At 46.8% G+C, this 16,564-nt stretch overlaps 1 protein-coding gene across 2 annotated transcripts in view; it reads left to right on the top strand.

The window, feature by feature from the left end:
* The first annotated feature begins 243 nt into the window (after nt 1-243).
* dnajb14 (DnaJ heat shock protein family (Hsp40) member B14) overlaps nt 244-16,564 on the top strand; it is a 52,084-nt gene continuing 35,763 nt past the window's right edge. For both annotated transcript variants that reach the window (XM_070872988.1, XM_070872983.1), the window contains exon 1: nt 244-376. In XM_070872988.1, coding sequence (XP_070729089.1) covers nt 244-376 — 133 coding nt within the window. The remainder of the gene's footprint in view (nt 377-16,564) is intronic.

Below are 16,564 nucleotides of genomic sequence, written 5' to 3'. Positions count from 1 at the left end.
TGCAAGGAATCAGCAATTCCAAATCTACATTTCGCCACCAACATTTCAAAAAAAAAAATGTTTTGCATTTTGCAATAAACCAGAGCTGCAAATATAATTCAGTGGACGGTGCATCTGCCTCAGAGTTGCTGTGCTGGGCTAGTTTGCTGTCTGGTGCAGCTGCTCTGGCTGTGTGCGTGTGTGGAATCTGCTCATTTCCTGGTTGTGAAGTCGCCGGGTGAAGGGGTGGGCGGGGGGTAAAAGATGGAAGGGAACAGGGACGAGGCCGAGAAGTGCTTGCGGATAGCCAGGAAGGCGCTGCGTGGAGGCGAGCTGGAGCAAGCGCTCAAGTTCCTGAACAAGGCGGAAAAGCTGTACCCGTCCGTCGAGGCGAAAGGTGAGATTGCAAAAAGGAAAACAAGCAGGGGAGCGTGTTGGTTTGTTTGCATTGCTTGCATTGCAAAAAAAAATAAAAGAGGCCGAGGTTTATTTTTTAGGGGGGGCCGCATCTGTTATTGGCAGGGACGCCGGTGCTGGGATTTTTGCAGCCAGCGCTGGTCCCCGGATTCCCAGGCAGCTGTCAATCAATCCCCAGGCTCCCGGGCTCAGCTCTGTTGTCAATCAAACCCCTGAACTGTGCACCGTCATCTCTTGGGCTTGCTGCTGGCTTTGTTTGTGTGTGCGCATTTTGTTATTTAAACGTGCAATACAGTACATAGGATGCAATAATCTCCGATCCATAGAATGGTTGCAGCACAGAAGGAGGCCATTTGGTCCATCGAGCGAGTGCTGACTCTCACCCAGTCCCTTTCCCCCTAGCCCTGCAATTTTCTCTTCCTTCAGGCACTTGACCAATTCCCCTTTTGAAAGTCATGATTGAGTCTGCCTCCACCACCCTTTTGGGCCGTGCATTCCAGATCCTAACCACTTGCTGTGCTTAAAAAATGAAAGTTTTTCCTCGTGTCGCCTTTGGTTCTGCTGCCAATCACCTTAAATCTGTGTCCCGGCCCTTCCGCCAATGGGAACAGTTTCTCTCTATCTACTGTCCAGACCCCTTGTGATTTTGAACACCTCGATCAAATCTCCTCTCAACCTTCTCTGCTCTGAGAACAACCCCAGCTTCTCCAGTCTATCCACGTCACTTGAGTCCCTCATCCCTGGAATCGTTCTCGTAAACCTTTTCTGCACCCTCTCTAAGGCCTTCACATTCTTCCTAAAGTGCAGTGCCCAAAATTCTCTAATTCCAGACACAATGCTCTAGTTGAGGCTGAAGCAGTGTATTCTACAGGTTCATCATCATTTCCAATAATCTCAGATCATGTTGAACCTGCACTGAGTCCTGCTCACCCATCGCTCCTGTGCTCGCTGACCTCCATTGGCTCCTGGTCAAGCAATGCCTCGATTGCAAAATTCCCATCCTAGTTTTCCAATCCCTCGCTCACCTCCTCCAGCCCTGCAACCCTCAGAATTCTGCCCTCTTGAGCATCCCTGATTTTAATCGCTCCATCATTGGTCGCCGTGCCTTCAGCTGCCTGGGCCCCAAGCTCTGGAATTTCCTGCCTAAACTTCTGCCTCCGTTTCCTCCTTTTTTTTTAAGACACTTCTCAAAACCTACCTCTTTGACCAAGTTTTTGATCTGTCCTAATACCTCCCTTATATGGCTTGGTGTCCATTTATTGTCATCTAACCCTCCTGTGAAGCGCCTTGTGACGTCTTACTTTGCTAAGGGGACTATATAAATACAAGTTATTGTTCGGGCTGATTATATGTTGCCGGTTTAACTGTGCGATGGGGTTTGGTGGGATGCAGTTTGGAAGCCTCATTTCTCTCCTCTCACTGACTAGATTTTGTCAGAAAAATGCACGTGACTGCTCCAGTAAATGTCTACTCAACAATGTGGGTTTTTTTTCTTTTAAATAAAAGGCTCCATTTGCCAAGGAGATGAGATGGCTTTGTACATTTTCAAGGACGAGCATGGACTATCTCTTGAAATGACCATTGGGTGTTCTTAACTGTGTTCGTGCAGCAGGGCAAATATTGAATGAAATATTTTGTGCAGAATGAAGTATTGGTTTTGAAACTCCATTCCTGTGCATTTTTTTTTGTATTTTTGGTTTTCCAAAAGTAATAGCCTCTCTCATTGTCAAATGCAATTCAACGGAGGTCCTTTTTGAGGAAAGCACAGGTATGTTAAGAACTGAGAGTGCATTTATCGTTGAGCACAGGAGAGGCCATTCGGCCCATAGCCCTGCATTTTTTTAAGTGTATATCCAGTTCCCCTTTGAAAGTTGGCTGGCTTGTTTGCAATATGAGGGAGGGAAGCTCTACACAGTGTTTAAATACAACGGTTGACCTTCTGAACGTCATTGTATATCGGCAAATATGAAAACAAAACCTGTTTAATGGTTCACTGGTCCTGCATTCAGGATTTTACACGCTCATTGTACGATTCCTGGCACTTGGGTGATTTTTATTTAAATGGTGGCTACCAGTTAGGTACAGATGCTGTGACTGAGGGGCAGCAGCATTTCAGTCCATTTACTTTGTACTCTCACTTTAGTGCATGACTGGAATATAAATCTACATATTTGTGCATTTTTTTTTCATATCTCCAATATATTTTAAAATCTTGTGTCTGTGTTGCGTGCACTTCTTGTCTACAAAATCTTACTTCCTGTCACACTTTTTGTATTGACCTGTTTCTCCATATATAAATTCTGGTTTTGATATGTGTGATGACTTCCTGTGTAAATTTGCCAAATTGTTACAATCCTTCATTCCTTCCCTCCTTCCCCTCCCATCGCATCTTAGTTTTGAGCCCTTCAGCCGATACTTCATCCGAAAACACAGCCTCACTTTCCACGTGTACGGTGACGACATCCAGCTCTACCTCACCAACACCTCTCGGCCCCTTCATGGTCTCCTATATTGTCAAACTGTTTGTCCGACATCCAGTTCTGGATCAGCAGAAACTTCCTCCAACTAAATATTGGGAAGACCGAAGCCATTGTCTCTGGTCCCCGTCACAAACTCCGTTCTCTAGCCACCGACTCCACCCTCTCTCTGGCATCTGTCTGAGGATGAACCAGACTGTTTTCAACCTTGGTGTCATATTTGACCCCGATATGAGCTTTTGACCACATATCCGCGTCATCACGAAGACCGCCTACTTCCACCTCCGTAACATCGCCCGCCTCCGCCCCTGCTTCAGCTCATCTGCTGCTGAAACCCTCATCCATGCTTTTGTTATCTTCTAGACTTGACTATTCCAATACACTCCTGGCCGGCCTCCCATCTTCCACCCTCTATAAACTTGAGCTCCTCCAAAACTCGGTTGCCCCATGTCCCCTGTGCTCACTGACCCGTATCCTAACTCGCACCGAGTCCCGCTCACCCATCACCCCTGTGCTCGCTGACCTACATTAGCTCCCGGTTAAGCAATGCCATGATTTAAAAATTCTCATCCTTGTTTTTAAATTCCCTCCATGGTCTCGCCCCTCCCTATCTCTGTAACTTCCTACAACACTCGGAGATCTCTGCGCTCCTCCAATTCTGCCCTCTTGAGCATCCCTGATTATAATCGCTCCACCATCGGTGGCCGTGCCTTCAGCTGCCGAGGCCCCAAGCTCTGGAACTCCCTCCCTAAACCTTTCCACCTCTCTACCTTGCTCTCCTCCTTTTTAAGACGCTCCTCAAATCCTACCTCTTTGATCACCTAGGGCTTTTGGTCACCTGCCCTAACATCTCCTTGTATGGCTCAGTGTCACATATTGTTTACTGCTCCCGTGAAGCGCCTTGGGATGTTTTACTATGTTAAAGGCACTATATAAATGCAAATTGTTACTGTTACACAGCTGAGAAACTCTTGTATTGTATGAAAGATAACAAGATCTCTGCGACGAGAAGTTTGGCTTTTTCGACGTTGGGCTGAAATCAGCGCGAGTTAATGGGGAATCCCTAATGCGGGCTGCTGGGACGAAACAGGCTTGTCTAAGCAACCAATCAAAACAGAATTCTCACAGGCCACAAACCAGGAAGTGAGTAAGCTCCTTTGATTCAAACTTTTCAAAAATGTTCGAGAGCAAGACCAAGATTTGGGCTCTCACACTGGGAAAAGGCAAACCTGGAGTAAAGATCAACAAACTATTTTTTTTAATTGAAAAAGTTTCTTAAAAAATTAAATTTTTATTAAAATGGATACATTTGATACGGCACAAAATGAAAGTTAGTTTTTAAGCAGTTAGTACATTGTTAAAATCCCAGTTACCCCAATCCAAAAAAAGAGTTTAACTTTCAGTGAGAAACTTAATAGCGGTATTACCGTGGAAATTCCCAAGATTGTGTCAGTTTCCCTGATTTGGGAGATTTCACTTGTTGCCCAGTGGGAGAGGGCAGGGCAGCACAGCCAGTGTCGGAGCAGTGAATGACAGAGCCCCAACCTCAGCATTTCCGCGTCAGGCTGTGTGTGCACCAAATCCTGAAACTGTGGTCAGTTTCAGAGGCGAAATAAACTTTTGGGCTATTCAAGAAAGACTTGCATTTACATAGCGCCTTTCACGACAACCTGACGTCTCAAAAGCACTTTACAGCCAATGTACGTACAATGTAGTCACTGTTGTAATGTGGGAAACGCGGCAGCCAATTTGCGCACGGCAAGCTCCCACAAACAGCAATGTGATAATGAACAGATAATTTTGTTATGTTGATTGCGAGATAAATATTGGCCCAGGACACCGGGGAAAACTTCCCTGCTCTTTGAAATAGTGCAATGGGATCTTTTACGTCCACCCAAGAGGGTGCCTCTGTTTAACGTCTCATCCGAAGGACAGTGCAGCATTCCCTCAGCACTGCCTAGATTTATGTGCTCAAGTCCCTGGAGTGGGACTTGAACCCACAACCTTCTGAGACGAGTGTACAGCCCACTGAGCCACTATTGGCACTGGGATATACATGTGCACACTGGAACGAAGTAGAAAATAGCAAAAAAAAAGAAAGGAAATGACTGTTGAACAATGTGTGGTTTAAATTGGAATAATCGCTCAAAGTAAACAAAAGCATGTTACAAACAGCTGTGTCTCTCTGCGGGCCACGAGTGGCGTATGCTACTGGGCTCTGGGGAGTGCAGACGATGTTCTAAGTCATGCTCCCATTAATCAGCAGACATCTCAAGCTGCTGATCAAAACAGATCTATCTGATCGTCTCAAAAACAAACTTCAGACCCACAAAATTCAACCAGAAGACAGCAGTGAATGAGAAATACAGGCGCATGTACCTGCATTAATGGCCCACAGCACAGAAACAGGCCACTGGGCCCACCGCTCCATGCTGGTGTTTATGCTCCACACCAGCCCCCTCCCACCCTCTCTCCATCTCACCCTATCACCATATCCTTCTACTCCTTTCTCCCCCCCCCCCGCCCCCCCCCCGCCCCCCCCCCCATGTGTTAGCCGTGGCTCAGTGGGCAGCACTCTCACCTCTGAATCACATGGTTGTGGGTTCAAGTCTCAAGTCCCCCTCTAGAGACTCGAGCACATACATCTAGGCTGACACTCCCAGTTCAGTACTGAGGGTGTTTTGGATGAGACGTTAAACCGAGGCCCCGTCTGCCCCCTCAGGTGGATGTAAAAGATCCCACAGCACTATTTTGAAGAAGAGCAGGGGAGTTATCCCCGGTGTCCTGGGTCAATATTTATCCCTCAATCAACATCACTAAAACATATTATCTGGTCATTGTCACATTGCTGTTTGTGGGAGCTTGCTGTGTGCAATTGACTGCTGAATTTCCCACATTACAACAGTGACTGCACTCCAAAGTACTTCATTGGCTGTAAAGCGCTTTGAGACGTCCGGTGGTCATGAAAGGCACTATATAAATGCAAGTCTTTCTTTAATATCCAAAATTCTCAACTCCACTTTCCTGCACTATCCCATATCCCTCAATTCCCTTAATATCCAAAAATCTATCGATCTCAGCCTTGAATATACTCAAAGACTGAGCCTCCACAGCCCTCTGGGGCAGAGAATTCCAAAGATTCACCACCCTCTGAGTGAAGAAATTCCTCCTCATCTCAGTTCTAAATGGCCATGAGACTGTGTGACCCCTGGATCTAGACTCCCCAGCCCGGGGGAAATATCCTCCCTGCATCTACCATGTCAAGCCCTGTAAGAATTTTGTATGTTTCAACGAGATCACCTCTCATTCTTCTAAACTACAGAGAATATCGGCCTAGTCTGCTCAATCTCTCCTCATCGGACAATCCCCCCCCATTCCAGGAATCAGTCTGGTGAACCTTGGTTGCACTCCCTCTATAGCAAGTATATCCTTCCTTAGGTAAAGAGACCGACACTATACACAATACTCCAAGTGTGGTCTCACCAGGGCCTGATATAATTGCAATAAGATGTCTTTTTACTATTATACTCAAATCCTCTTGTAATAAAGGCCAACATACCATTTGCTCTCTTAATTGCTTGCTGTACCTGCATGTTAACTTTCAGTGATTGGTGTACAAGGACACCCAGGTTCCTCTGAACACCAGCGTTTCCCAATCTCTCACCATTTATTAAAAAAATACTTTGTTTATTTTTTTCTACCAAAGTGGACAACTTCACATTTCTCCACATTATGGGCCCAAGTTTCCACACGCTCCTAGAACGGCGCAGTCCCGACCTGGAAGCCCGTTTTTCGCGCCACAAAGTGCGCCTAAAAAAAATCCTCGGTATTCTCCACCTCCCTGCTGGTCCTCTGGCCCTCGGCGTAGCGCAACAGGAGCAGTGGGGGGCGGAGCCTGGTCCCTGCGCTGAAAACAGTGCCGGGACCTCTGCACATGCGCGCTACAGTGGGCACGCATGTTCAGTAGCTCCAGGTGCCCGAACTGTGTGGGAGGGGCCCAAAGCACGCAGCCCCTAGCCCTGGCTGAATGGCCTCACTGGGGCTGCGTGAATAAGGCTCCTCCCACGGCCAGCTCCTGCTCCCCCCCCCCCCCCCCCCCCCCCCCGCCGCCGACCAGACCCGACACCCGCCCCCGCCCCCTGCCTCCGGACCAGACCAGACCCGATACCTGCTCCCTGCCCCCCCCCCCTGCCTCCGGACCAGACCCGACACCCGTGCCCCCCCCCCCGACCCGCGCTCCTGTTCCCGCTCCCCGCCCCCCCGACTGGACTCGACCCGACTCGACTCCCGCTCCCGGACTGGATCCGACCTGACTTTCCCCCCCCCCCCCCTCCCTCTCTCTCTCTCTCTCTCTCTCTCTCCCCCACCTCTCTCTCCCTCCCTCTCTCCCCCCCCCCCCCTCTCTCTCCCTCCCCCTCTCTCTCCCTCCCCCCCCAGACCCGACCCAACCCAACGCCACCTACCTGTAAATCTGGTGCTGGGCACAGGCCCTGCCCGAAGTCTCGGGCCGGCCCGTTCAGCCTTCGGTCCCGAAAGGCCTGCCTGAAGCACTTTCACACGGGTAGGAAGATGGTTTATTTAATCTTTTCTTTGCTTATAAATGTTTATTCAGATTGGATTTATTTGTATAAGTATAAATAAGGATTTATTGTTGAATTTAATGAGTTCCCTTCCCCCCTATCTCGTTCTGGACGCCTAATTTGTAACCTGCGCCTGATTTTTTTAATGTGTAGAACAGGGTTTTTCAGTTCTACAAAAATCTTCACTTGCTCCATTCTACTTTAGTTTGGAGTACGTTTTCACTGTGGAAACTTTCAAGAGATTGATGTGCAAAGTTAAAGCACATGGGATTGGGGGTAGTGTACTGACATGGATTGAGAACTGGTTGTCAGACAGGAAGCAAAGAGTAGGAGTAAATGGGTACTTTTCAGAATGGCAGGCAGTGACTAGTGGGGTACCGCAAGGTTCTGTGCTGGGGCCCCAGCTGTTTACACTGTACATTAATGATTTAGATGAGGGGATTAAATGTAGTATCTCCAAATTTGCGGATGACACTAAGTTGGGTGGCAGTGTGAGCTGCGAGGAGGATGCTGTGAGGCTGCAGAGCGACTTGGACAGGTTAGGTGAGTGGGCAAATGCATGGCAGCTGCAGTATAATGTGGATAAATGTGAGGTTATCCACTTTGGTGGTAAAAACAGAGAGACAGACTATTATCTGAATGGTGACAGATTAGGAAAAGGGGAGGTGCAAAGAGACCTGGGTGTCATGGTACATCAGTCATTGAAGGTTGGCATGCAGGTGCAGCAGGTGGTTAAGAAAGCAAATGGCATGTTGGCCTTCATAGCGAGGGGATTTGAGTACAGGGGCAGGGAGGTGTTGCTACAGTTGTACAGGGCATTGGTGAGGCCACACCTGGAGTATTGTGTACAGTTTTGGTCTCCTAACCTGAGGAAGGACATTCTTGCTATTGAGGGAGTGCAGCGAAGGTTCACCAGACTGATTCCCGGGATGGCGGGACTGACCTATCAAGAAATACTGGATCAACTGGGCTTGTATTCACTGGAGTTCAGAAGAATGAGAGGGGACCTCATAGAAACATATAAAATTCTGACGGGGTTAGACAGGTTAGATGCAGGAAGAATGTTCCCAATGTTGGGGAAGTCCAGAACCAGGGGTCACAGTCTAAGGATAAGGGGTAAGCCATTTAGGACCGAGATGCGGAGGAACTTCTTCACCCAGAGAGTGGTGAACCTGTGGAATTCTCTACCACAGAAAGTTGTTGAGGCCAATTCACTAAATATATTCAAAAAGGAGTTAGATGAGGTCCTTACTGCTAGGGGGATCAAGGGGTATGGCGAGAAAGCAGGAATGGGGTACTGAAGTTGAATGTTCAGCCATGAACTCATTGAATGGCGGTGCAGGCTAGAAGGGCCGAATGGCTTACTCCTGCACCTATTTTCTATGTTTCTATGTTTCTATGTAAATTAGGTGTCAGTGGCCGGACACGCCCCCTTTTGAAGAAAAAATTCTGTTCCAAAGTAGAACTGTTCTGCCTGATTAGAACTGCAGAAAAAAAAATGTGGAGAATTGCAATTTCTAAGATAGTCCGTTCTCCACCAGTTGCGCCTAAAAATCAGGCGCAAATCATGTGGAAACTTGGGCCCTATATTCCATTTGCCATGTTCTTGCCTGCTCACTTAGCTGTCCATATTCCCTTGAGCCTCTTTGCATCCTCCTCACAACTTACATTCTAGAAGGTCGTGGGTTCGAGTCACTCCAGAGACTTGAGCACAGAATCTAGGCTGATGCTCCAGTGTTGCACTGTTGCCGTCTTTCGGATGAAACGTTAAACCGAGGCCCCGTCCTCTCTCGGGCGAACGTAAAAGATCCCACGGCACTATTTCAAAGAAGAGCACGGGAGTTATTCCCGGTGTCCTGGGGCCAATATTTATTTATCCTTCAATCAACATCACTAAAAAAACAGATTATCTGGTCATTATCACAATTCTGATTGTGGGAGCTTGCTGTGTGCAAATTAGCTGCCGTGTTTCCTACATTAGAACAGTGACTACACTCCCAAAGTACTTCAAAAGCCCTTTTTGATATCCAGAGACCGTGAAAGGCGCTGTAGAAATAAATTTCTGTCTTGCTGAGCCCAGCTGTGTAGCTGCTGCCTGCCATTTGAACTATGTTAATTGTTTTGCTCAGACCATCAGTGAATGGCAAAGTGGTATGAGGCTAAGCAGACAATATGAGGAGTGCCCCAGTGAGAGACTTGGACAAAAGGCTCATACGTGAGATTCTTGAGCCACTTGCCAACTGCAGGAGCTTATTTTGCTCCGAGATAAGCAAGATGATGACTGATGTGGGGCAGCTTATTTTAGTATTTCTGGACGAAGACGCTTTGTACTGATTTAAGTAAGTAAGTGAGTTGTATAGTAACTGTTGTGTCTGTGTTCGCTCATGGCATGACCATCTCCACTGTACCCGAGAGAGCGGCAAATTCAGTCAAAGTGCTGCAGATGCAGTAATTGTGATTATGGTTTATAGAAACCAGCTTTTGCAGAGGTTTTCATATCATGATTGTGGACTCTTTAATTAGTATTGTTGTCCAAAGATTGGTTAAAAGAACACTCGCACTTTGACTGGGGTATCTTTAAAAAGATGCCATGCATCTTGGACACAGAATCCAGTTATTGAGATTAGCTTATAGAGACTTAATCACACAGAACATCTGTAGTCTTGCATCCATTCCCGACCGGGTTGTGGGAGGCTGAGGCAGTTAATAAAAATCATGTCCGAGGGATATTGTGCCAAATTGTCTTAAAGTTGAGGAGGAAATTGAGGGCAGTTGAAGAGGGAGACTTTGAGGCAACATCTGCTCGACCTCCTTGGGAGCTCTGGTCGGTGTTTGATTCCCAGTGATCTCAAGAGGCCAACTGAGAGCCTTTTAGGAACATAGGAACAGGAGCAGGCCATTTAGCCCCTCGAGCCTGTCCCGCCATTCAATAAGATCAAGGCTGATCATCGACCTCAACTCCACTTTCCTGCCCGACCACCCTTGCTATCTCTTGATTCCCCTAGAGTCCAAAAATCTATCTATCTCAGTCTTGAATATACTTAACGACTCAGCCCCTCTGGGGCAGAGAATTCCAAAGATTCATAACCCTCTGAGTGAAGAAATTCCTCCTCATCTTGGTCTTAAATGGCCGATCCCTTATCCTGAGACTGTGACCCCCCTGGTTCTAGACTCCCCAGCCTGGGAGAAACATCCTCCCTGCATCTACCCTGTCAATCCCCTTCAGAATCTTGCATGTTTTAGTGAGATCCCCTCTCATTCTTCTAAACTCCAGAGAGTACAGGCCCATTCTACACAATCTCTCATTAAGACAGCCCTCTCCTCCTAGGAATCAATCTAGAGAACCTTTGTTGCACCGCCTCTAAGGCAAGTATATCCTTCCTTCGATAAGGAGACCAAAACTGTGCACAGTACTCCAGGTGTGGTCTCACCAAGGCCCTGTACAATTGTAGCAAGACTTTCCTACTCTTGTACTCCAACCGCCTTGCAATAAAGGACAACATGCCATTTGCCGCCTTTATTGCTTGCTGTACCTGAATGCTAGCTTCCTGTGTTTCTTGCACATAGACACCCAAATCTCCCTGAAGACCAACATTTTAAAGTTTCTCACCATTTAAGCCTCCTTGATAAAGTGCAACATCCCCACTGACACCTGGCCAAAGACCGCCCTAAGTGGAGGAAGGGCATCCAGGAGGGCACTGAGCACCTCGAGTCTCGTTGCCGAGAGCATGCAGAAACCAAGCGCAGGCAGCGGAAGGAGCGTGCGGCAAACCAGTCCCACCCACCCTTTCCTTCAACCACTGTCTGTCCCACCTGTGACAGAGACTGTAATTCCCGTATTGGACTGTTCAGTCACCTGAGAACTCACTTTGAGAGTGGAAGCAAGTCTTCCTCGATTCCGAGAGACTGCCTATGATGATGACCATTAAAAAAAAAAAAAAAAAAAAAATTGCTCTGTTTTTCTCTTCCTACCAAAGTGAATAACGAACTTCCCTACATATACATCATCTGGTTCTGTGTTCTCACAGCTTACTGTCCCACCTAGCCTTGTATCATCAGCAAACTTGGAGACATTACACTCGGTCCCTTCATCTAGGTCCTTAATTATAGATTGTAAATAGCTGAGGCCCCAGCACTGGTCCTTGTGGCACCCCACTAGTTACAGCCCGACTCTCTGTTTTCTGTCCGTTAACCAATCCTCTATCCATGCTCGGTAGGTATAGGCAGTCCCTTGTGACGCTCTTCACACCAAAAAAAAGATGGGCTCACAGGTGTTAAAATGAGTTACATCTTAAAGGGTGCTACGATATTACCCCAACTCCATGAGCCCTTACCTTGTGTTGTAATCTTTTATGTGGCACCTTATCGAATGCCTTTTGGAAATCCAAATATACTACATCCACTGGTTCCCCTTTATCTACCCTGCTAGTTACATCCTTAAAAAAACTATAAATTTGTCAAACACGATTTCCCTTTCATAAAACCATGTTGACTCTGCCTAATCATGTTATGATTTTCTAAGTGCCCTGATACCACTTCCTTAACAATGGCTTCCAACATTTTCCTGATGACTGATGTCAAGCTAACTGACCTGTAGTTCCCTGTTTTCTCTCTCCCTCATTTTTTTGAATAGCCATGTTCCATTTGCAACCTTCCAATTCGCTGGGACCGTTCTAGAATCTAAGGCATTTTGAAAGATCAAAACCAGTACATCCACTATCTCTGCAGCCACCTCTTCTAGAACCTTAGGATGTAGGCCGTCCGGTCCAAGGGATTTGTCAGCTTTTAGTCCCATTAGTTTCTCTTGTATTTTTTCTCTACTTGTATTAATTCCGTTAAGTTCCTCGCCTTCATTAGACCCTTGGTTCCTCACCATTTTGGGTATGAGATCATGGCTGATCTTTGACCTAACTCCACATAACCGCCTTTGACTCTTGTCCCTTAATACCTTTTTGGTTAACAAAAATCTTATCAATCTCGGTTTTAAAATTAACAGTTGACCCAACATCTATTGCCGTTTGTGGAAGAGAGTTCCAAACTTCTACACACACACGGTGGTAGAAGTGTTTCCTAATTTCACTCCTGACAGGTCTGGCTCTAATTTTGAGACTATGCCCCCTAGTCCCAGACTCCCCAACCAGTGGGAATAGTATCTCTCCATCAGTTCCCCTTAATAGCTTGAAAACGGATCAAATCACCCCTTAATCTTCTAAATTCCAGGGAATACAACCTGTTCAAGCCCTAACCTTGTTGCTAACCTTGGACTTGGGCTCATAAAGGTAACTGATCCTTGAATTGGATCTGTGGAGATGAGAACAGTTGTAATCTGAAACCTCCATCTATCAACACCAAGTTAAGTTATGTGAAACTTCTATCGAACCTTGGTTAGACCACACTTGGAGTACTACACTCAGTTCCGGACTACATATAACAAAAAGGATATAGAGGCACCGGAGAAGGTGAAAAAAAAAGATTTTACAAGGATAATACCATAACTTCGAGGTTATAACTATCATGAAAGACTGAACAGGCTGGGGCTTTTTTCTCTAGAAGAGAGAAGGTTGAGAGCAGACCTGATGGAGGTCTTCAAAATTATGGAAGAGTTTGATGGGATAGATGTAGAGAAGATGTTTCCCCTTGTGGGGGAGACCAGAACTAGAGGCCATCAATATCAGACAGTCACTAATAAATCCAACCGGGAATTCAGGAGAAACTTCTTTACCCAGAGAGTGGTGAGAATGTGGAACTCGCTGCCACAGGGAGGGGTTGAGGCGAATAGTATCGATGCATTTAAGGGGAAGCTGGATAAACATGAGGGAGAAAGGAATAGAAGGATATGGTGATGGGGTGAGATGGAGAGGGGTGGGAGGGGGCTGGTGTGGAGCATAAACCCCGACACGGAGCGGTTGGATCGAATGACCTGTTTCTGCGCTGTTAATTTTACGTTGGTCTTTATATCCATGGTGTACCATCTGCAAGATGCACTGCAGCAACTCACCACCGCTTCTTTGGCAGCACCTTCTAAAGGTACCTCTACCACCTAGAAGGACAAGGGCAGCAGGTGCATGGGAACACCACCACCTCCACGTTCCCTTCCGAGTCTCACACCATCCCGACTTGGAAGTATGTCGGTCGTTCCTTTATCGTCGCTGAATCAAAATCCTGGAACTCCCTCCCTAACAGCACTGTGGGAGCACCTTCACCACACGGACTGCAGCGGTTCAAGAAGGTGGCTCACCACCACCTTCTCAAGGGGCGATTAGGGATGGGCAATAAATGCCGGCCTGACCAGTGACGCCCATGGAAACAAATTTAAAAAAAAAATCAGAGCCACATTAAGGTGGGGGAGAAGGGAAAAGAGAAAAGCCAAACCAGTAGATGGCTTATTCACCCAAGGGTTAAGAATATAACTGAAACCTCCGTGTAAGGAAAAGATTAAACCTAATTGGCGAATCCGTGTCGGCATTATGAATTAATGGCTGCATTAACTGGTGCGATAGAAACCAGAATGTTGTGGTCTGTTCAATATCTGCTTATCTGAAAATGGAAGCCCTAGTGGGTCAGAGTGCATCTCCATTTTCAACTGAGCTTTATTGGGAGAGGGATGTGCGACATGGAGAGGTAGTCGAGAACAAGGGGGCGTAACCTTAAAATCCGAGCCAGGCCACTCGGGAGATGTCAGGAAGCACTTCTTCACACACAGGTTGCTGGGAATCTGGAACTCTCGTTTTTCCACCCCCCACCCAAAAAAAAACTGTTGGTGGGGGAACAATTGAAAAAGTCGAAACTGAGATTGATACTTTTATTGGGCAAGGCTATTCAGGGTTACAGAACCGAGGCGGGTAGATGGAGTTAGGATGCAAGATTGGCCATGGTCTGATTGAATGGCGGAACAGGCTCGAGGGGTTGAATGGCCTTCTCTTGTTGCTATGGACAATCTATTTTCGACCACTATCTGTTTCCCTGCCTGATCTAATTGTACGGCTTTGTTATTTGAAAGGCAAAACTCTCCCACGTAACCTCCCTCCCTTCTCGGGTAATTAATTTAAGTGCCTCAAACTCTTTACGTAGAATGAACCTTTTAAGCCCAAGTGACTTCCTTCCCCAGCTCCAAGAGCACAGTTGAGCGATAAAGTATTCCAAGTGTTGCGACCACGTATATTGGTAATGGAAACCTATAAAGACTCTGCTATATTAAATGTGTGCACAAACTGCTAATGTCCAAGGACAGCCAAGACATGCAGGCACAGCTTACAGAAACCCAGCAAATTTCATGCTATTGTACAGACATTGCATCGACTTTACAGCATCGGAACAGACCACTCGGCCCAACCGATCCGTGCCAACGTTCCCTTGAAGATGCACTCTTGAGCTCCTACCCAGCCAGTTTTTAAATGGGAAAAACCGCGTGGTATTTTGAAGGGGCCACGCACCCAAAAAAACAATTGAAGGGAACACCGCTCTGTGTTTATGCTCCACACCAGCTCCCACCCCTCCCCCTCTCACCCCATCACCATATTCTTCTATTCCTTTCTCCCTCATGTGTTTATCCAGCTTCCCCTTAAATGCATCGATACTATTCGCCTCAACCCCTCCCTGTGGCAGCGAGTTCCACATTCTCACCACTCTCTGGGTAAAGAAGTTTCTCCTGAATACCCCGGATGATTTATTAGTGACTATCCTGTTTTATGGCCCCTTGTTCTGGTCTCCTCCCACAAATGGAAAAATCTTCTCTATGTCTACCCTATCGAACCCCTTCATAATCTTAAAGTCCTCTATCTGGTCACTCCTGCCTTCTCCTTTTCTGGAGAAAAGCACCCCAGCCTGTTTCGTGTTACCTGATGGGTCGAACCTCTCTGTTCTAGTATTGTCCTTGTAAATCTCTCTCTTGCCCTTTTGTAATCCAGATATATAATTGGTTCTGTTTGTAGGACTGATCTGCCCTTTTAACTAGAATACCTGATCTAATCACCTAAAGAGAAGGCACTTGTCTAACTCACAATCCAAGGACAGGTAAGCACAACAGCAGTAACAGCCGCTAGCTTAAATAGACATCTAGGTTCAACAAAGTGTCCACCTCTTTCTAAGTCCAGATCATAAAGAACACTGAATTACGTCAATCGTAACTATCCTAGGCAGCTTGCAATAGAAGTCTTGGATTTATATAGCGCCTTTCATGACCACCGGACGTCTCAAAGCGCTTTACAGCAATGAAGTACTTTTGGAGTGTAGTCACTGTTGTAATGTGGGAAACGCGGCAGCAAATTTACACACAGCAATGTGATAATGACCCAGATAATCTTTTTTTTTGTTATGTTGATTAGGGATAAATATTGGCCAGGACACCGAAGATAACTCCCCTGCTCTTCTTCGAAATAGTGCCACCTCAGGAAATGTACCTGAGAGGGCAGGCGGGACCTCGGTTTAATGCCTCATCCGAAAGATGGCCCCTCCAACAGTGCGGCGCTCCCTCAGTACTGCCCCTCCGACAGTGCGGCACTCCATCAGTACTGCCCCTCCGACAGTGCGGCGCTCCCTCAGTACTGCCCCTCCGACAGTGCGGCGGTCCCTCAGTACTGCCCCTCTGACAGTGCTGCATTCCATCAGTACTGCATCGGGAGTGTCAACCTAAATTTACGTGCTCACATTCTTGGAGTGAGACTTGAACCCACAACCTTGTGACTCCGAGGTGAAAGTGCTGCCCACTGAGCCACAGCTGACACTCTTCAGGAACAGACACCTGTTTTTTTTAAACACTCCCTGATATTTTCCACTGTGCGTGTTGAGAGTTAATGAATCTTGTCAACTTGTTAACTCATTTTATGAAGGCATAATAGAAGAAAGTAATGGGAATGGAGTCTTGTGTTAAACGCGTCTTGACCTTTCCTTGTATAACCCATGGGGAGAAGCACTTTGCTTCCCTCTCTTTCATGGGTTCGGTGGGTTGCCCATTTTCATCTGAAGGTCGTATGCCAGGTACAAATCTCCAGAGGAGTTGAGAATAAAGCAAGAGCAATAGGAAAAGGAGGCAGCTATTCAGCCGCCCTGAACCTGCTCCGCCATTCAATGAGATCGTGGCTGATCTGTGACCTAACGCCATATACCTGTCTT

The sequence above is a fragment of the Pristiophorus japonicus genome, chromosome 2, assembly GCF_044704955.1.
Source record: "Pristiophorus japonicus isolate sPriJap1 chromosome 2, sPriJap1.hap1, whole genome shotgun sequence".
Lineage (NCBI taxonomy): Eukaryota > Metazoa > Chordata > Chondrichthyes > Pristiophoridae > Pristiophorus > Pristiophorus japonicus.
The sequence above is the reverse complement of the archived record's forward strand: the minus strand, read 5'-3'. Positions and strand labels throughout refer to the sequence as shown.